The following is a 20,947-nucleotide window of genomic DNA, read 5'->3' on the forward strand; positions in this document are numbered from 1 at the left end:
CTTAATGCAACCGCTGTGTCAGATTTCAAAAAAATCTTTACGGAAAAAGCACACCATGCAATAATCTGAGTACGGCACTCAGAGCCCAAACCAGCCAAAGAAAAATCTGCCATGTTGTGTAGTCAACATTAGTCAGAAATAGCATTAGAAATATTCACTTACCTTTGATGATCTTCATCAGAATACACTCCCAGGAATCCCAGTTCCACAATAAATGTTTGATTTGTTTATTTGTTCGATAATGTCCATCATTTATGTCCAAATAGCTACTTCTGTTAGCGCGTTTTGTAAACAAATCCAAAGTCACGAAGCGCGTGAAGAGCAGACGAAATGTCAAAAAAGTTCCGTTACAGTCTGTAGAAACATGTCAAACGATGTATAGAATCAATCTTTAGGATGTTTTTAACATAAATCTTCAATAATGTTCCAACCGGAGAATTCCTTTGTCTGTAGAAAAGTAATGGAATGCGAGCTAACTCTCTCATGACCGCGCGCCACTAGCCCATGGCACTCTGCCACACCACTGACTCACTGCCCTTATGTCCCTCTTTTACAGTGGAAGCCTCAAACAAGTTTCTAAAGACTTTTGACATCTAGTGGAAGCCTTAGGAGGTGCAACATGACTAATATCCCACTGTATCTTCAATAGGGAATGAGTTGAAAAACGACCAACCTCAGATTTCCCACTTCCTGGTTGGATTTTTGATTAGGTTTTCACCTGCCATATGAGTTCTGTTATACTCACAGACATCATTGAAACAGTTTTAGAAACTTCAGAGTGTGTTCTATCCAATACCAATAATAAAATGCATATAACATGCATATATTAGATAAATATTCTAATTATATGCATATTATAGCTTTTATGGCTTTTATTCATCCAAGCTACTCAATACTGCCCCCTAGTCACCAAGAAGTTAATGCCAGAAATACAGTGCTTGCGAAAATTCACCCCCTTGGCATTTTTCCTATTTTGTTGCATTACAACCTGGAATTAAAATTGATTTTTGGGGGGTTTGTATTTTGAATTAAGCAACATACCTACCACTTTGAAGATTTATTGTGAAACAAACAAGAAATAAGATTACAGCTGCAAGTCTCTTGGGGTATGTCTCTATAAGCTTGACATATCTAGCCACTGGGATTTTACAGCTCCTTTACAGCTCCTTCAAGTTGGATGGGTTCTGCTGGTGTACAGCAATCTTTAAGTCACATCACAGATTCTCAATTGCATTGAGGTCTGGGCTTTGACTAGGCCATTCCAAGACATTGAAATGTTTCCACTCAAGTGTTAATTTAGCAGTATGCTTAGGGTCATTGTCCTGCTGGAAGGTGAACCTTTGTACCAGTCTCAAATCTCTGGTAGAACAACATTGTATTTAGCGCCATCCATCATTCCTTCAATTCTGATCGGTGTCCCAGTCCCTGCAGATGAAAAACATCCCCACAGCATAATGCTGCCACCACCATGTTTCACTTTGGGATGGTTTTCTCGGGGTGATGAGAGGTGTTGGGTTTGCACCAGACATATAATTTTCCTTGACGGCCAAAAAGCTCAATTTTAGTCTCATCTGACCAGAGTACCTTCTTCCATATATTTTGGGAGTCTCCCACATGCTTTTTGGCGAACACCAAACATGTTTGCCTATATCTTTCTTTGAGCAATGGCTTTTTTTCTGGTCACTCTTCCGTAAAGCCCAGCTCTGTGGAGTGTACCTCTTAAAGTGGTCCTATGGACAGATACTCCAATCTCCGCTGTGGAGCTTTGGGGCGGCAGGTAGCCTGGTGGCATTTCGCTACACAAGCATTTTGCTACACTCGCATTAACATCTGCAAACCATGTGCATGTGACCAATAAAATTTGATTTGATTTGATTTAGTGGTTAGAGCATTGGACTAGTAACTGAAAGGTTGCAAGAGCGAATCCCAGAGCTGACAAGGTAAAAATATGTTGTTCTACTCCTGAACAAGGCAGTTAACTCAGTGTTCCTAGGCCGTCATTGAAAATAAGAATTTGTTCTTATCTGACTTGCTTGGTAAATTAAGGTAAAATAAAAAACAAATAGATATCTTTGGTGTCTTTTTTGCCTCTGATAATGCCCTCCCTGCCTGGTCCGTGAGTTTTGGTGAGCGGCCCTCTCTTGGCAGGTTTGTTGTGGTGCCAAATTCTTTTCATTTTTTAATAATGGATTTAATTGTGCTCTGTGGGATGTTCAAAGTTTCTGATATTTTTTTATAATCCAAACCTGATCTGTACTTTTCAACAACTCTGTCCCTGACCTGTTTGAAGAGCTCCTTGGTCTTCATGGTGTCGCTTGCTTGGTGGTGCCCCTTGCTTAGTGGTGTTGCAGACTCTGGGGCCTTTCATAACAGGTGTATATGTACTGAAATCATGTGACAGATCATGTGACACTTAGATTGCACACAGGTGGACTTTATTTAACTAATTATTTGACTTCTGAATGTAATTGGTTGCACCAGATCTTATTTAGGGGCTTCATAGCAAAGGGGGTGAATACATACGCACTCACCAATTTTCCGCTTTTTATATTTTCAATTCTTTAGTAATATTTTTCATTTCACTTCACCAATTTGGACTATTTTGTGTATGTCCATTACACGAAATCCAAAATAAATATCTATTTATATTACAGGTTGTAATGCAACAAAATAGGAAACACGCCAAGGGGGATGAATACTTTTGCAAGGCACTGTATAGGGTTAAATACATGTAAAAAAAAATGTATATAACAAATGTTTCCTGACCTTTCTTACATCGCTTAGATATGGGAGAGACACTTCAGAACAAACTATTTTGGGGGGACGATCTGTTGTTCCAAGCATTAGTATGAGATATTAGCAGTATGACCCCAACACATTTTTAGGACCCCAAAACATAAATATTTTTGGGATTCTTCAACGTGTCTTAAAATCATAAATGAAATACCTAATGAGCCTTGGTATGACCGCCCTCCCCCGCTTAGACAGGGCGTAAGAGAGCAAAATAAGTGTTGCATTACAGGGTGAGCAAGACATAAAACAAAATATTACCCCAAAAAAGACAATACAATGTAAAAACCATAAAACAGATATAGCATAGTGATTTAAAAAGGAAGGTATAAAATAAAATGATTTCCATTAAATAAATAAACTATTAGGAGAATCTATGTTCTTAAGATGTCATCTGCTCTCCACAGGATCTGGGGATATCGAAAGTGGGTCATATGAAGAGAATTCTCCAGGGAACTAAGGACCTGGCCAAGACCGCAATGGTTGACCTCTAACCCAGAAGTAGTTGGTGCCAGAGTGGAAGTGCCCTTCCACCACAGAGAAAGAGTTTGGGAGCTCCGCAGGTTAGAGCTGAACGCCTGTCAACTTGGGGTGGATGGATGGATTTGATCCTTTGATGGATTTAAGAAAGCTGTTGGTGAGAAATTGTCGAACATGAATGTTTTAGTGAGGCTGTGTTTGGTGCCAAAATAGAAGATGGCAATCTACAGTTGTTGACAGTTTAAAGAAGGAAGCCATAGTTTTTCACAAAAAAAATGCAAATTTTCTCTGATCATATTTTCATTCATGGCCCAATCGGGTATGCAACTGATCCTCATTATAAGAGTTGGTTTGGTCATCTGGCCTCATAGAGAAGGCCCAATCCAAGTAGCAACAAGGTGACTTCCATGAGTGTGCCCTAACAATGTGCTGTGAGTGTGTACAGTTCAGCACAGTCACTACATTACCGTGCAGCTTTGTGATTGGCTTACTGGCTCTTTGCCTGGCGGTAGAAGGCTACAGACGCAACGCTACAGTCTGCAATATCCTGCTTTCGCTATTTACACCAGAGGAGATAGGCGACGTCCCAAATAGCACCCTCTTCCCTATGTAGGGCACTACTTTTAAGTGGTGCACTATGTAGGGAATAGGGTGTGATTACAGACGTGCCCTGGGAGAAGGAGATGCAATGCCACAACCTAAAGCGAGTGAAGAGAGGTCTCTGAAAACAGTGAGACATATGTTGCATGCTATGCTAGCTTGATTTGGGATATCAATTTTGAATTGCAAGATTAGTGTCTTGGTTATTTTGTGTAAAAAATGACTTTAGTATTATTATACCATTTGTTACTACTGAAAGCATTATTTTGGTATGAATCAACCTTTTTTGTTAATTATTTTTATTTATGTTTTTGTTTTTGCATGATAATTATGTGTCAAGGACCTGTGTCATGTGCCATACTTTATTCATTTTATTGTAAAAATGTGCTTTATTGGTAAGAGAACATCAGAATATAAGACAAGTTACTAGATGAACTATTAGGAGTTATACTTTGTTTTCTGTTGAAATGAAAATCAGTACCAAAGTGAATGTCCACTAAACTTCCAGACATAAATGTTAACTTTGAAAGTAGTGAAAATAACATAATCATGTTTAGGATGAATATCAGTTCCATATAGAGTGTTATAAATTGGATTCTAGAATTCTGGAAACGTTCAATAAATTCCCTGGTTTCCCAGAAATCTTGGTTGGAGGATCTGCATTTCCTGCTTCTTATCTTCTGAGTCCGGAAAACATCCAACCGGGATTCCGGGAAAACCTCGGGATTTATTTACATTTCCCGGAATTTTGCAACCCTACCTGTAATCCAACAATTTCATATTTTTATGGAACGCTTGACAGGGACTTTTCCATGTTGCTATTTGCAAAGTTACATCCTCATATCACTAGATACAATTCACCGCAATCTCTAGCATTTAAACACTCAATATTTCACAGAGTAACACTATGGTAGTGGGAATAGGAGTTAAATGTTGATTTAAGTATAAGTTTGAGCAGCTCATCTGCAACAGGAGAAAGTGCAGATTTAGTCCTCAGTGTGACATGTAATTGTAATAGGACACTTTTGTTAGGTTGGTGGCATTACAGGGTATACCTATATATGTGATGCTAAGTATGCATATACAATATATGCACTGAATATATACAATCTAAAGCAGTGTATGCATACACTGTTAGTAGCTTTTGTAGTCAAATGCCTTTGTAGATTATAGCTAACAGCTAACACGTTTTGATGACCATGTCTATTGATTTGCGCCATGAACACCAATTGTGGATTATTGATTTTGTTAAATAGGATAATCTGTCCTGTTTTTGTTTAATGCTGTTGTATTCTAACGGAGGTGCAATATTATTTTGGTTGTGGTCGTCTTTCTGACGTGATGTTTCGCTGTGGGGAAAACCCAAAGGGTTAACTGACCGACTTTTAAGCTAAATAGCGTTTCTTACTAATTTCATTTTCATTCAAAATTCTTCCAACAGCTCGCTGGTTTTTAGTCTTGTTCCGCTGTGCTTCCAGGATGATTCTCAAAGCAGGTTGCAGGAAATAATAGACCGTGTTACTGACTATGTGAGACTGTTGAACGGGCAGACCTGACTGTTGTTCTGTGCTTTATATATCTAAGATCCCTTGTATGTTCATTTAAGTCAGCTAAATACTTAGCATCAACTGTATGTTTATCATTGATCAGCCAAGTTATATTATCAATGATCCTATATCATCAAGCCTTCTTTTTTTGCCATTTTTTTACCTCAACAAAACTGTTCGAATCAGGATTGTGGCTTGCTTAATTTCATAGTCCTCATGTACCATAATATCTATTAACAAATGGAAATAGCAAGTTATACCAATTTTGCATGATAATAACATTTAGGTTTATTTGGGATTAAGAAAGAAATTAATCCGTATTAGTTAGTTACCAATTGTGTTCACTTATTTGGAGTAAGCACCAGAAAGTAGCATGTATCTTTTACTCCATAATTTTGCAGTATATAAAGGTCTGTAAAATAAAGCATTATTACCCACTTCTCTTTTGGTGGCCTATCAAGAGAATTCACATTATCAAGAAGCATATAATTGTTGCTTATGCTCACAATCAAGTATCATTTAAAAAAAAAAAAACATGAAACCCAAAACATGAGGCCTTTTAATCCCCTAAAACATTAACCTCTTTTGGCGAAAGAAGTTAGAATTCAGAATTATGCCAAGAGCATCTAAATCATACCTTAGTAAATGGTCTAGACCAAAAATAAATGGGTTTTATTGCGAGTATGATTGTTATGAAGAAATAAAACATAGCCACAAGCTAGCTAGGTTCCTAACCAAATACATGGATGAAACATTCTGAACATTCAGTCTTTTTTGAAATTCTAAGTATCCAAGCCACAGTTCTTGATCATCATTTATGTGTCTTGTTGTCTTTAGAGCCCCGTTTCCAATGGCACTTAACATTAGGGCCCAGTTGGTTTGAAATTCGAGCTGGCTCAAATGGAATTCTTAAATTCAAACTGGCTCAAATGGAATTCTTAAATTCAAGCTGGCTCAAATGGAATTCTTAAATTCGAGCTGGGTCGAGGGAAACCCGGGCCTGAGCAGCCAAGTTTCACAACTGGTTAGAATTCGGGCTGGTGACACCGTTACTATGCAACCACCAAGTTTATCAACGTTAGCTAGCTAGTCTGGGCTTGTTACTGTTAGCTAGGACATGGACAAGCAGTATTGCAGATATCAGACATGACACTAATTACTACCATACCTGGATCCTTCATTCATTTTTGCACTACACAATAAACTTTTATGAGAACAGTCAGCCCTCGAATGCTAGCTACCTAACGTTACCTGGCAAATCAGAGTTGAACAAGCTAGCTAGCTAATGTGAGCTAGCAGGAATTTAAGCTGGCCAGGTCATATTGAAAATTAGCTAGACACATTATATCAAACCTATCATCTGGTTTGCTTGGTTAGCTAGCTAGTTAATAGCCAATGCCATTGCAAGCAAAGTAGGAATTAAGCCTGTTAGCTAGCTAGCTAATGTCAGCAAGCTAAATATATGGCTCTGAGTATGTGGTAACGTTAGTTACAGCATGGTGAGGGTGAATTACATACTTTAAAATCTAGCTAGCTAGCTAGGTAGCAACATTAGCGAAGCCAGTTGCAGTCACATATTGGCTAACAAGCAGCATGACATAATTTCATATTTCTTGGCCAGCCCAACTTTGGTTGACTTTAAAGTGCCAATGGAAACAATGCTTACGTGGCTTAGGTATGGGCTGGTTTCACAGACATAGATAGATGGATTTTAAGTTCTAGCTGTTGTTCTCAGAGTAGTTTAACCTTGGAATACATAGTTCTGTATTTATATTAAAACCACATTTTCAGTAGTCTGAATTCAAGTGCAATCTAGGTAGTTTATGTCTGCACAGCTGCAGGAAGTAGGAGTGCTGAGGGTGCTGCAGCACCGTGTGAAAAATCCAAAGTAAAAATTAAAAATATATATATTATGTATTTTTTAGGCCCTTAGTACTCCTGTATTAGTGGACCGATCTAGCCGTCTGTAACGCGGCCCAACATTTTTTTGCAGCATCGCCGCAGCACACCCACCCCCAAACTACTTCCTGCGGCTATGTACTGTGTGTCTGTGTTTCAAGCTCTGTGTGATTTAATCTGAGCTGAGGTTCCTCACGGCAGGTCACACTCACAGCTTCAGTCTCTATCTCTGTGTGTCTGTCTGAAGGGTGTCTGCCTGGTTCTGTATGAGTGTGCTGTCTGTCTCTGTGTGTCTGTCTGAAGGGTGTCTGTTTGTCTCTGTGTGTATGTCTGTCTGTCTGAAGGGTGTTTGGCTGATTCTGTATGAGTGTGCTGGACCCCAGATTACATGCTTAGAGAGAGAGAGCTTGAGTTCTCCAATTTAGGTAGAGGTTTCCCATGGGCACAGATCTTAGCTCAGCTTACCTCCCCCAATTCTAACCATAACCATTAGAGGGGGGGGAATGCAAAACTGATCTTAGATCAGCATCCATGGGCAACATCATCCATCACCATGTTTTCCAATGGTATGTATATATAATGCTGCAAACTGCCTGGTTTTCATAAACCAACCAAACCCAATGTGAGGACTCTTAAGATGGGGTAACCCGATAGTCTTTAACATGGCTAATAACATGGTGGAAGAGAAGTGAGATTCATTTGTTTACATTGTTTACAATGGCACAGTTTTACTTGCTAAGGATAAAAATATATAAACTCAGCAAAAAAATAAACATCCTCTCACTGTCAACTGCGTTTATTTTCAGCAAATCTTCAGCAAATTTAACATGTGTAAATATTTGTATGAACATAACAAAATTCCACAACTGAGACATAAACTGAACTGAAGTTCCACAGACATGTGACTAACAGAAATGGAATAATGTGTCCCTGAACAAAGGGGGGGGTCAAAATTAGAAATCAAATGTAACAGTCAGTATCTGGTGTGGCCACCAGCTGCATTAAGTACTGCTGTGCATCTCCTCCTCATGGACTGCACCAGATTTGCCAGTTCTTTCTGTGAGATGTTACCCCACTCTTCCAACAAGGCACCTGCAAGTTCCCGGACATTTCCTGGGAGAATGGCCCTAGCCCTCACGCTCCGATCCAACAGGTCCCAGACGTGCTCAATGGGATTGAGATCCGAGCTCTTTGCTGGCTATGGCAGAATACTGACATTCCTGTCTTGCAGGAAATCACACACAGAACGAGCAGTATGGCTGGTGGCATTGTCATGTTGGAGGGTCATGTCAGGATGATGTCTTCCCTGTAACGCACAGTATTGAGATTGCCTGCAATGACAACAACCTCCACCATGACAGACCCTCCACCTCCAAATCGATCCCGCTTTGGTGTAATGCTCATTCCTTCGAAGATAAACTCTAATCTGACCATCACCCCTGGTGAGACAAAACAGCAACTTGTCAGTGAAGAGCACTCTTTGCCAGTCGTATCTGGTCCATCGATGGTGGGTTTGTGCCCATAGGCGACATTGTTGCCAGTGATGTCTGGTGAGGACCTGCCTTACAACAGGCCTACAAGCCCTCAGTCCAGCCTCTCTCAGCCTATTGCAGACAGTCTGAGCACTGATGGAGGGATTGTGCGTTCCTGGTGTAACTTGGGCAGTTGTTGTTGCCATCCTGTACCTGTCCCGCAGGTTTGATGTTCGGATGTACCAATCCTGTGCAGATGTTGTTACATGTGGTCTGCCACTGCAAGGACGATCAGCTGTCCGTCCTGTCTCCCTGTAGCACTGTCTTAGGGGTCTCACAGTACGGACATTACAATTCATTGCCCTGGCCACATCTGCAGTCCTCATGCCTCCTTGCAGCATGCCTAAGGCACGTTCACGCAGTTGAACAGGGACCTTGGGCATCTTTCTTTGGTGTTTTTCAGAGTCAGTAGAAAGGCGTCTTTAGTGTCCTAAGTTTTCATAACTGTGACCTTAATTGCCTACCGTCTGTAAGCTGTTAGTGTCTTAACGACCGTGTTCATTAATTGTTTGTGGTTAATCGAACAAGCATGGGAAACAGTGTTTAAACACTTTACAATGAAGATCTGTAGAGTTATTTGGATTTTTACGAATTATCTTTGAAAGACAGGGTCCTGAAAAAGGGACATTTCTTTTTTTGCTGAGTTTATGTAAACAAAACGTGCGTATTTATTGCCTAAGGTTAAACAACATGATGATGTAACTATGTTTTCTTCTTTGGAAGATAATGTTACAGTTTATCACTTGTGTTACTATCTGGATGCTTTTGGTAAAGTAGTTGGACATTTTTATGACTACCAAGCAGTGGAGTCCAGTCGGAGGGTGCTGTAGGAGGACGGGCTAATTGTAGTGTCTGGAACGGAATAAAAGGAACAGAATCAAACGTGGTTTACGTATGTTTGATGTGTTTAATTCCATTCCAGCCATTACAATGTGCCTGTCCTCCTATAGATCGTCCCACCAGCCTCCACTGCTACCAAGTGACTGTTTTTTGTGCTTTTTTTATGGTTACAATGCATGGTTAGCTATTTATTACAATATGGAAGTCGCTGAGATGTGTATTTTTGTATTCAGATTAAATAAATGTTTCAAATTTGTTGTACATTGTTAGGTGCCTTAAAAACAAGGCTATCTTCCTTCTTCAATAAAAACGAGTGCATACACAATGTGTCATAATATTACTTCCTCTTGGATGATATTGTTTGTTGGTGATATTGTTTGTACTTTTTGTAATGTACAAAAGCAATGTAGAGAGGACAACCCATAGGCAGTACATGTTCTGTGGAAACATGTTCTTGTTTTTACTAATGAATTACTATCTGTTCCTGTATTGTAGTCCTGCATACAATACCGTGTAGTCAGACCTATACACAGATTTACAGTAGGCCCGTATGTTAAAAACAAAATCAGGGTGTGTTCAGTAGGAAACATGTTTTTTTTTTAGAGCTAATATCCTGCTAATCTACACATTTTGACATGATAAGATCCCATGTGATCATGTTTTTGGATCACTGCAAGGTCTCACTGTAAGCTAGCCTGGTCCCAGGTCTGTTTGCCATTGCCATGTTTGCCATGACAATGACCATAGTAGTTGGCAAGACAACACACACAGATCACAAACACACACACACACACACGCACACGCGCAAGCAAGCACATATACACACACACACATTCTTGCAAATGTAGGCTAATTCCCACAGAAACTATTTAATTTTCTGCTTTCAAGTCTTAAAATATTTTCTACATACCATGTCACACCTTACCAACTGTAGCTGGCTCCTCAATCTCCTTATCCTTTGTGCTTATAAAATGGGATCTCACCTATCTAACCATATCTGTCATGTCTATTGGAATGAAGACCTCATGGGGCGGAAACCCCCATTCTGTCCAAGCTCCTAAATCTCTCAGCGATGGGCCCCACGTCCTGAGCCTAGCTGCAGCAGAGCTGTATGTGAGCTTCACCAGGACCAACTCTGTTCTCACCACTGAGGACGGTGTAGTGATGCATAGTGTTCCCAACCAACGGGGGCTACCCCTCACCATAGTGGCTAGCAGGGATGGCTACCTTCTGACCATAGTGGCTAGCAGGGTTGGCTACCTTCTGACCATAGTGGCTAGCAGGGATGGCTACCTTCTCACCATAGTGGCTAGCAAGGATGGCTACCTTCTGACCATAGTGGCTAGCAGGGATGGCTACCTTCTCACCTCGCTGCTCTGGAAAACCACCAGGATGCCAAGTAAATGTGTGTGTAATATGAGGTCGCCATCTAGTGCCTCATTTTAACAACTACACACAGTGACAGTGTGGAGACCGTTGATGTGTATAAACCTTGGACGACTGACAGGGGAGTGCTGTATGGAAGCCACCTTACAGCCATCTTGACACTCCTCCATTGTAAGAAATATTTTGGAAGCTATGGAAATGCACTTATGAATGTCTACATTCCTTTTTTTATTATCTTACAGAAACTTTAACGCAGACTTTCAAATCTAATCAAAGTTTATTTGTCACGTGCGCTGAGTACAACAGACCTTACAATGAAATGCTTACTTACAGGCTCTAACCAATAGTGCAAAAAAAGGTATTAGGTGAACAATAGGTAAGTAAAGAAATAAAACAACAGTAAAAAGACAGGCTATAAACAGTAGCGAGGCTATAAAAGTAGCGAGGCTACATACAGACACCGGTTAGTCAGGCTGATTGAGCTAGTATGTATATGTAGATATGGTTAAAGTGACTATGCATATATGATGAACAGAGAGTAGCTGTAGCATAAAAGAGGTGGTGGCGAAACACAATGCAGATAGCCCGGTTAGCCAATGTGCTGGAGCATTGATTGGTTGGCCCAATTGAGGTAGTATGTACATGAATGTATAGTTAAAGTGACTATGCATATATGATAAACAGAGAGTAGCAGCAGCGTAAAGAGAGGGGCTGGGGGGGCACACAATGCAAAGAGTCCGGGTAGCCATTTGATTACCTGTTCAGGAGTCTTATGGCTTGGGGGTAAAAACTGTTGAGAAGCCTTTTTGTCCTAGACTTGGCACTCCGGTACCGCTTGCCACGCGGTAGTAGAGAGAACAGTCTATGACTGGGGTGGCTGGGGTCTTTGACAATTTTTAGGGCCTTCCTCTGACACCGCCTGGTGTAGAGATCCTGGATGGCAGGCAGCTTAGCCCCGGTGATGTACTGGGCCGTACGCACTACCCTCTGTAGTGCCTTGCGGTCAAAGGCCGAGCAATTGCCATAGCAGGCAGTGATGCAACCAGTCAGCAGGATGCTCTCGATGTTGCAGCTTTATATTGTATTATGTGAACAAAACATTCAAAAAATATTTAAACGGTTCAAAAGTTTGAGGTCACTTAGAAATGTCCCTGTTTTTGAAAGAAAAGCACATTTTTGTCCATTAAAAAACATCACATTGATCAGAAATACAGTGTAGACATGGTTAATGTTGTAAATGACTACTGTAGCTGGAAACGGCAGATTTTTTATGGAATATCTACATAGCTGTACAGAGGCCCATTATCAGAAAATATCACTCCTGTGTTCCAATTCCATGTTGTGTTAGCTAATCCAAGTTTGTCATTTTAAAAGGCTAATTGATCATTAGAAAACCCTTTTGCACTTATGAAAACCCTTTTGCACAATTGAAAACTGTTGAGGTGATTAAAGAAGTAATTAAACTGGCCTTCTTTAGACTAGTTGAGTATCTGGAGCATCAGCATTTGTGGGTTCGATTACAGGCTCAAAATGGCCAGAAACAAAGTATTTTCTTCTGAAATTCGCCAGTCTATTCTTGTTCTGAGAAATTAAGGATATTCCATGCGAGAAACTGCCAAGAAACTGAAGATCCCGTTCAACGCTGTGTACTACTCCCTTCACAGACAGAGCAAACTGGCTCTAAACAGAATACAAAGTGGAGTGAGAGGCCCAGGTGCACAACTGAGCAAGAGGACAAGTACATTAGAGTTGTCCTCTTAAGAGAGTCTAGCTTGAGAAACAGACGCCTCACAAGTCCTCAACTGGCAGCTTCATTAAATAGTACCCGCAAAACACCAGTCTCAACATCAACAGTGAAGAGGCGACTCCGGGATGCTGGCCATCTAGGCAGATTTCCTCTGTCCAGTGTTGGTGTTCTTTGCCCATTTTAGTCTTTCATTTTCATTGGCCAGTCTGAGATATGGCTTTTCCTTTGCAACTCTGCCTAGAAGGCCAGCATCCCGGAGTCGCCTCTTCACTGTTGACGTTGAGACTGTTGTTTCACGGGTACTATTTAATGAAGCTGCCAGTTGAGGCCTTGTGAGGTGTCTGTGTGACCCCAAACTTTTGAATGGTAGTGTATAAATTAACATATTTTCCTTATTAAAGTATTATTTTTTTTACAAAGTGCTAATGTCACTGTGCCCACAACAACAACAAAAATGCCTAAATACACAAATTGTTTTCCTTCGACATGTAATTGAAATACTGTAGAATTCCATTCATTCCTATGGGTACTCCTTCAGGGGAGTGCCAATATGGCCGACCGGTGGATTCAAAGCCTCTCAATGGCCAATACTTGGCATCAGCAATCCAGGGTTTATATACATTATTTGTGGGGACCAAGTCAAGCAAAAGCATATGGAAAGTTTCATCCTGCCTTTTCTCTTCAGCTTTCTTGCATTATTCTCAGCTGTGATCATGTTGCCTTTGTCCATAAACCAAGGCAACATCTGGCGATAACTGCCAAAACATCTGGTATGTATGTTGAGTCTTTATCATCTGCTTTACTCTCTCATTATTATACATTTTTAACCATTATTACACATTATTATCCATTGTTGCCCATGATTATCCATTATTGTCCATTGTTATCCATAATTACCCATTTTTAGCCATGATTACGATTATTATCCATTATTACCCATTATTATAACTGTTACCCATTATTAATCATTATTATCCACGATTACCCATGATTATCCATTATTACCCATTATTACCCATTATTATTCATTATTACCCATTATTATAAATTATTACCCACTATTAATCATTATTACCCTTGATTATCCATTATTACCAATTATTACCCATTATTATTCATTATTGCCCGTTATTATAAATTATTTCCCATTATTAATCATTATTATCCATTATTACCCATGATTATGCATGATTATCCATTATTATCCATGATTATCCATTATTCCCCATTATTACCCATTATTCAACAACATAGTCCAGTCAGTAAGAAGCTCTCTCATCCATGTATATGCAGATGATTCAGTCTTATACTCAGCTGGCCCCTCCCCAGATTTTGTATTAAACACTACAAAAAAGTTTTCTTTGTGTCCAACATGCTTTCTCTGTCCTTAACCTTGTTCTGAACACCTCCAAAACAAAGGTAATCTGGTTTGGTAAGAAGAATGCCTCTCTCCCCAGAGGTGTGATTACAACCGTTATGGGTTTAGAGCTTGAGGTAGTCACCTCATACAAGTACTTGGGAGTATGGCTAGACGGTACACTGTCCTTCTCTCAGCACATATCAAAGCTTCTCTTGTCGTGATGTGTGTTTTGTCCTATATTTTTATTTAATTTTTAATCCCAGCCCCCATCCCCACAGGAGGCCTTTTTTGCCCTTTAGTAGGCCGTCATTGTAAATAAGAAATTGTTCTACGTAAATAAAACAAATTATTCATTATAATCCATTATATTCCACTATAACCCATTGCTATCCATTATCATTCATTATTATCCATTATTATTAATTATCACCTTGTTATCCATTATTATAATTATTGTTTATTATTCATTATTATCCATTATCATTCCTTTTTATCCATTATTACCCACTATTAACCAATGTTATTCATTATTATTCATTATATGATGCTCTCGATTGGCGCATCTGTCTAAGGCACTGCATCTCAGTGCTAGAGGCGTCACTACAGACCCCGGGTTCTATTCCAGGCTGTATCACAAACGATTGGGAGTCCCATAGGGCGGCACACAATTTGCACAGTGTTGTCCGGGTTAGGGTTTGGCCGGGGTAGGCCCTCATTGTAAATAAGAATTTGTTATTAACTGACTTGCCTAGTTAAATAAAGGTTAAATAAAATATGTTTAAAAAAATATATATATCCATATATATATACACTGGTAGCTAGTGTTATTCATAGATTCTAGTTCTTGAACATAAGCTGAACAATGCCTTGTTTTTGGTATTTATCTTCTTATAACTGTGTTTTTGTATTTGTAGATGCCCTGAGTCAGCCCATGATTTCAATTCCATTCCATTTTCCTGAACCTGACAGACAGCAACCTCTCTTCTCTCTTACCTTACAACAACTCAGCCTTCCACATGGAAAGACTGCTATTCCTACACGACTGTCCTTCTCATCAACCATTCAGGTGTGTGTGTGTGTGTGTGTGTGTGTGTGTGTGTGTGTGTGTATGTGTGTCTGTGCGTGTGTGAGTGTATGTGTGCCACGTCCTTGTGCAGCTTTTCTAACCACAGTTGGAGTGAGGTACAGAGCAAGAGAGATCAAACTACAAGTTAGCAACACTAGAATGATAAGGCCTTTTGCATAGATTTTTTGTGTTTGAAACTAAGTGTTTTGTGTTTCAGGATACAGCAGCATTGAGCTGAGTACCGTAAGAGCTGTCAATTCTCAGCTCTTGTCCAATAGGAGAGAGATCAATGTGACAGGGGAAGTACAGTTCACTCTACCCCTGGGGCAGAACTCTGATCTGCAGGACTCCCATGCTGTGCCATCCTGGTCCTTTGACCAGACTACTGGTTGGTGTGGCGTATACATCAGAGAAGGTTGGTGGAAGAAGCTATAGGAGGACTGCCTCATTGTAATCGCTGGAATTTAGTCAATGTAATGCTACCCAACACATCAAACACATGGGAACAATGTTTCATTGATTCCATTCCGGCCATTTAAATGAGCTTGACTTCCTATAGTTTCTCCCACCAGCCTCCTCTGGTATACGTTGTTAGGTGAGGTTGCCCTTAGATACTGATGGAAGATCAGTTGTACATTTCCCCTCTAAAGGTTAGAATTTTGTGCCCCCCTAGATCAGCAATGTCTAGAACACAATATAATTTAGGTGCCTGGATGAACAGACGACTGGGAATGGTGAAGGTAGAGGAGGGGAAGATGTTATGGACCTTCATGGCCCCTCACCGAGGCTATTGAATAGCCGTTGCCTTCAACCACGTGGTATGATACAGTTGAAGTCGGAGGTTTACATACACCTTCGCAAAATATGTTTAAACTCAGTTTTTCACAATTCCTGACATTTAATCCTAGTAAAAAAATCCCTGTTTAAGGTCAGTTAGGATCACCACTTTATTTTAAGAATGTGAAAGGTCAGAATAATAGTAGAGAGAATGATTTATTTCAGCTTTTATTTCTTTCATCACATTCCCAGTGGGTCAACGCTTTTTGAGTTCTGCCCACAAATGTTCTATAGGATTGAGGTCAGGGTTTTTGATGGCCACTCCAATACTTTGGAAGTATGCTTGGAGTCATTGTCCATTTGGAAGACCCATTTGCGACCAAGCTTTAACTTCCTGACTGATGTCTTGAGATGCTGCTTCAGTATATCCAGATAATTTTCCATCCTCATAATGCCATCTATTTTGTGAAGTGCACCAGTCCCTCCTGCAGCAAAGCACCCCAACAACATGATGCTGCCACCCTCGTGCTTCACGGTTGGGATGGTGTTCTTCAACTTGTAAGACTCCCCCTTTTTCCTCCAAACATAACGATGATCATTATGGCCAAAGAGTTCTATTTTTGTTTCATCAGACCAGAGGACATTTCTTCAAAAAGTACGATCTTTGCCCCCATTTGCAGTTGCAAACCGCAGTCTGGCTTTTTTATGGCGGTTATTGAGCAGTGGCTTCTTCCTTGCTGAGCGGCCTTACAGGTTATGTCGATATAGGACTCGTTTTACTGTAGATTTAGATACTTTTGTACCTGTTTTCTCCAGTATCTTCACAAGGTCCTTTGCTGTTGTTCTGGGATTGATTTGCACTTTTCACACCAAAGTATGTTCATCTCTAGGAGTAGGAATGCGTCTCTTTCCTAAGTGGTATGACGGCTGCGTGGTCCCATGGTGTTTATACTTGCGTACTATTGTTTGTACAGATGAACATGGTACCTTCAGGCGTTTGGAAGTAGCTCCCAAGGATGAACCAGACTTGTGGCAGTCTACAATTTCTTTTTTAGGTCTTGGCTGATTTCTTTTGATTTTCCAATGATGTCAAGCAAAGAGGCACTAGGTTTGAAGGTAGGCCTTGAAATACATCCACAGGTACACCTCAAATTGACTCAAATGATGTCAATTAGCCTATCAGAATCTTCTAAAGCCATGACATCATTTTCTGGAATTTTCCAAGCTGTTTAAAGGCACAGTCTACTTTGTGTATGTAAACTTCTGACCCACTGGAATTGCGATACAGTGAAATAATCTGTCTGTAAACAATTGTTGGAATAAATGACTTGTGTCATGCACAAAGTAGATGTCCTAACCGACTTGCAAAAAAATAACGTTCCCAAAGTAAACGGCCTATTTCTCAGGACCAGATGCTAGAATATGCATATAATTGACAGATTAGGATAGAAAACACTCTAAAGTTTCCAAAACTGTCACAATATTGTCTGTGAGTATAACATAACTGATATTGCAGGCAAAACCCTGAGGAAAATTAAACCAGGAAGTGATTTCTATTTTGAAAACTCCATGTTCCATAGCCTGACTTTGCTCCATTTAAAGGGATATCAACCAGATTCCTTTTCCTATCGCTTCCTCAAAAGTTGTTAGACATAGTTTCAGGCTTTTATTTTGAAAAATTAGCGAGAACGATAGCATCGCCTCATTGTATGGCCGGGTTCCAGCAGCGTTTTGCTTGCCGCAACAGAGTTTGGGCAGCCATTGCCTTTTCCTCTCCTACTGAAAAAGACAGTTGCGGTTGATATATTATCGATTATATATTTTAAAAACAACCTGAGGATTGATTATAAAAAATGTTTGACATGTTTCAGTGGACATTACAGAAACTATTTGGAATTTGTCTATGTTGTCTTGACCGCTCTTTCCTCTGGATTTCTGAACATAACGCGCCAAACAAACTGAGGTATTTTGGATATAAAAATAATCTGTGTGGAACAAAAGGAACATTTGTTGTGTAACTGGGAGTCTCGTGAGTGAAAACATCTGAAGATCGTCAAAGGTAAACGATTAATTAAATGAGCCCTTCACATGGTTTCACGGATATATTCATTATGAAGACAATGTTTAAACTTGACTTCTTCCTTTCTGATATTCAGGCATGTAAAAGACAAGACCTCTCCCCTCTCTGGGCCACAAGTGACTTTTCCCTAGAGAAGAGAGGAAAATGCAACTGCCACTAGTATAGTCCAAAAGAAGACATTCTAATGACAAGTATAAAATGAAATAAAACATCTAATTTATCTATGTTACCTAACTAATTCTGATTCAGTTACAACAGAAGAGTAGCCTTTTCTGGATGTTTGGAGTCATACCTTGTGGGATTGGTAATTATCAGAGAACGATTTAGGGAGTCCCATTGCTTTAGGACTTGGTCAGGTGGTTTAAGCATTTCCCAGTTTAGTGTAATGGGCTAGGAGAGAGTTTAGGGCAGGTAGGGTATGATGGAGAACAACAGCACCCAGCAACAGTCAACAAAGAGCTATTTGAAAGTTTAATGCTTAAAACCAGCCAATCAAATTGTTTGGGGACAGACTTGGGGAGACAAACGAGCACTGAAGGTGATCTTTGGTAAAGACTGCCACCCCCCCACCTTTGGAAGATCTGTCTTGTCGAAAAAGGTTATAACCAGAAAGGTTTACATCAGTATTCATACACTCTTCCTTAAACACGTCTCAGTAATGACCAACACATCTGGATTGGAGCTGTGAACCCACATAATCAATTGATCCATTTTAGGTAATAAGCTTCTAGTGTTAAAGTACAGGAAACCCAGCCTTTTACAAGAGCAGAAATCAGTGAAGCAGATATCAGAGCACAAGTCAGAATTGGGGCTAGCAACAGCAGATAGGCCAGGGTGTTCATGCGCATTTCCTGATATCAACAGCAGTATTAAAATCAAGGCACAGCAGAGAACAGGGAGAGCTCTGCAGTGTTGATTTATAACATTTGAATGTGCATTGTACAGCAATGTCATAAGGTAACATGAATACAAACCGGCGAGAGGTGGTTAGAATAGGATGGGAGGCAAAAAGTGTCACGTGTAATCCCTCTCCTCCGCTCTAAGTCACCAGGCTGCTCATTACGCACACTTGTCACCATCGTTACACGCACCAGCGCTTCATCAGTCTCACCTGGACTCCATCACCTGCCTTAATACCTTCCCTATATATGTCACTCCCTTTGGTTTCTTTCCCGGGCTATATTGTTTCTATTTCAGTTTCATGTCTGTGCTTTGTTCGTTTTTTCTTGTTTTTGTATTATGTTTAGTTTATTTATTCAATTATTCACTCTCTGAACTTGCTTCCCGACTCCCAGCGCACACGTTACAAAAACTATATGTAACCAATAGAGAGTCAGAGTCCTGAGTGTGGGAACAGACATAGTCTGTCCCACGGATGGGTAAACAAGAAAGTTCATGGTCAACAAAGCATGCAGGAGTCATGAAGCAAATAGCAAAATAGCAAAATGCACAAGATAAAAAAAATATAGAACAACGGGGGGCTTCAAAGGCCTCTGGATTTGGGTAGGGTAGGCTGTAAGAGACACCTGCCATTTATTGGGCTCAAAGGCTTCGACACCTCTCACTTCACACCTCAGTGCTAATTGAAGTTGGATCTGGTCTGTCCGAACAAACTTGCATTATTAAGCATTTAGTTCCCATAAAATAAAATATGTCATTGTAATATACTTTCTTTTTTATATATATATTTTTTATTCTTCCTCTTGGCTTTCAAAATAACATCAGACAAAGAGTTTCTCACTCAGATGAAGGCCATAGTCAATGATCTCATGATGAAATGGTTGCCACCGTGCACGCCCAGTTGACTGACCAAGACAAGACGAGGAAGCTCATGGAAAGTGCAACGAGCAGCACCGGGGCTGCTGAGAACCTGGTTCAAGACCCTTTTAAATCATGAGAAACCTGACCTGTTTGCTAAAAAAACTTGAAGAGGTCAATTGTTATTTCTTATGGTTTCTGTCTTTATGCTTTTATGTGACATTCCATTTGATCTTTTTAATTGAGACAATTCAGGACAATTCATTTTTGGGATACAATTCATTCTGTTTGTAAGAAATTATAAAAACAATCAAGCAAGCTGTTTTGAATATTTTGATCATGTTTCTGGACAATCCAAAAATAAAAAGTCAAATGAAATCTGAAGACATGACGCTGCTCTGCATTTGTATGAAAGGTTGTTGCTTAACCCGGTTGACAATTCTAACTTCCAAGAAGAAGAGGTAAAATACATTTCATTAATATCCATAGATGTATACACTTAAAGAGTTGGACTTTTACACACATTAAAGTAATAATACATAGTTACTACAGTAATTACCTCAACTTCTGCAATGAACATGTTGAGTTCTACTAGTATGTGCAAATCTAGCATACTCCACAAACATATTCAAGGTATTACAGTTTTCTCAAGGTGGCCATTTTAGCAGTGTGCTGTGAGTATTCTTTTTTTTCATTTAACCTTTGTGCACCTAATAGGTTGGAAAATGCACCCCCAAAAAAGAAAGTGCCTGAACTAGACCAATATGTTTTTCTGAAACTTAAACATGTCAATTTGCTGATAGAATACTACAAAATTCAAAGTGTATACTTTTCCCCCCCAAATGTTATGAGGTCCAAAAGGCAGCTTTTGTTGTACAAATGACCGAGCCCCAAAACGTTGGTGCTAAGCATGCTCAAGTGCAGAGCCAGCTAGCCCTGGGCTAAGGCTGGTGCTAGCCCACTTTACAATGTGCGTGAACATTCACTTAGCCCCAGGCTAAGGTGCAGTGTGAATGCGCCTTAAATAGATGGCTCTGGAACACTGTATTGCAACACCTATTGTGTGTCCGTCAGGCATCACCTCT

At 40.0% G+C, this 20,947-nt stretch overlaps 1 protein-coding gene and 1 long non-coding RNA gene across 12 annotated transcripts in view; one reads left to right on the top strand and one right to left on the bottom strand.

The window, feature by feature from the left end:
* Positions 1-10,010, top strand: part of LOC110504796 (diacylglycerol kinase eta) — a 110,795-nt gene extending 100,785 nt beyond the window's left edge. For 8 of the 11 annotated variants that reach the window (XM_036975215.2, XM_090230399.1, XM_090230400.1 and 5 more), the window contains one exon: positions 3,198-5,554. In XM_036975215.2, coding sequence (XP_036831110.2) covers positions 3,198-3,284 — 87 coding nt within the window. In that variant the 3' untranslated portion in view covers positions 3,285-5,554. Of the gene's footprint in view, positions 1-3,197 lie in introns of all 11 variants that reach the window. The other 3 variants (XM_090230397.1, XM_036975214.2, XM_090230403.1) reach the window with 2 other exon arrangements.
* Positions 503-10,013, bottom strand: LOC149984708 (uncharacterized). The gene is made up of 2 exons (XR_016494872.1): positions 5,998-10,013; positions 503-5,857 (listed from the first exon to the last, which is right to left on the bottom strand). It is a non-coding gene; the product is annotated as an uncharacterized LOC149984708 (long non-coding RNA).
* Positions 10,014-20,947: the final 10,934 nt, after the last annotated feature.

This window comes from Oncorhynchus mykiss, chromosome 3, assembly GCF_057628025.1.
Source record: "Oncorhynchus mykiss isolate SJ-2025 chromosome 3, ASM5762802v1, whole genome shotgun sequence".
Classification (NCBI taxonomy): domain Eukaryota; kingdom Metazoa; phylum Chordata; class Actinopteri; order Salmoniformes; family Salmonidae; genus Oncorhynchus; species Oncorhynchus mykiss.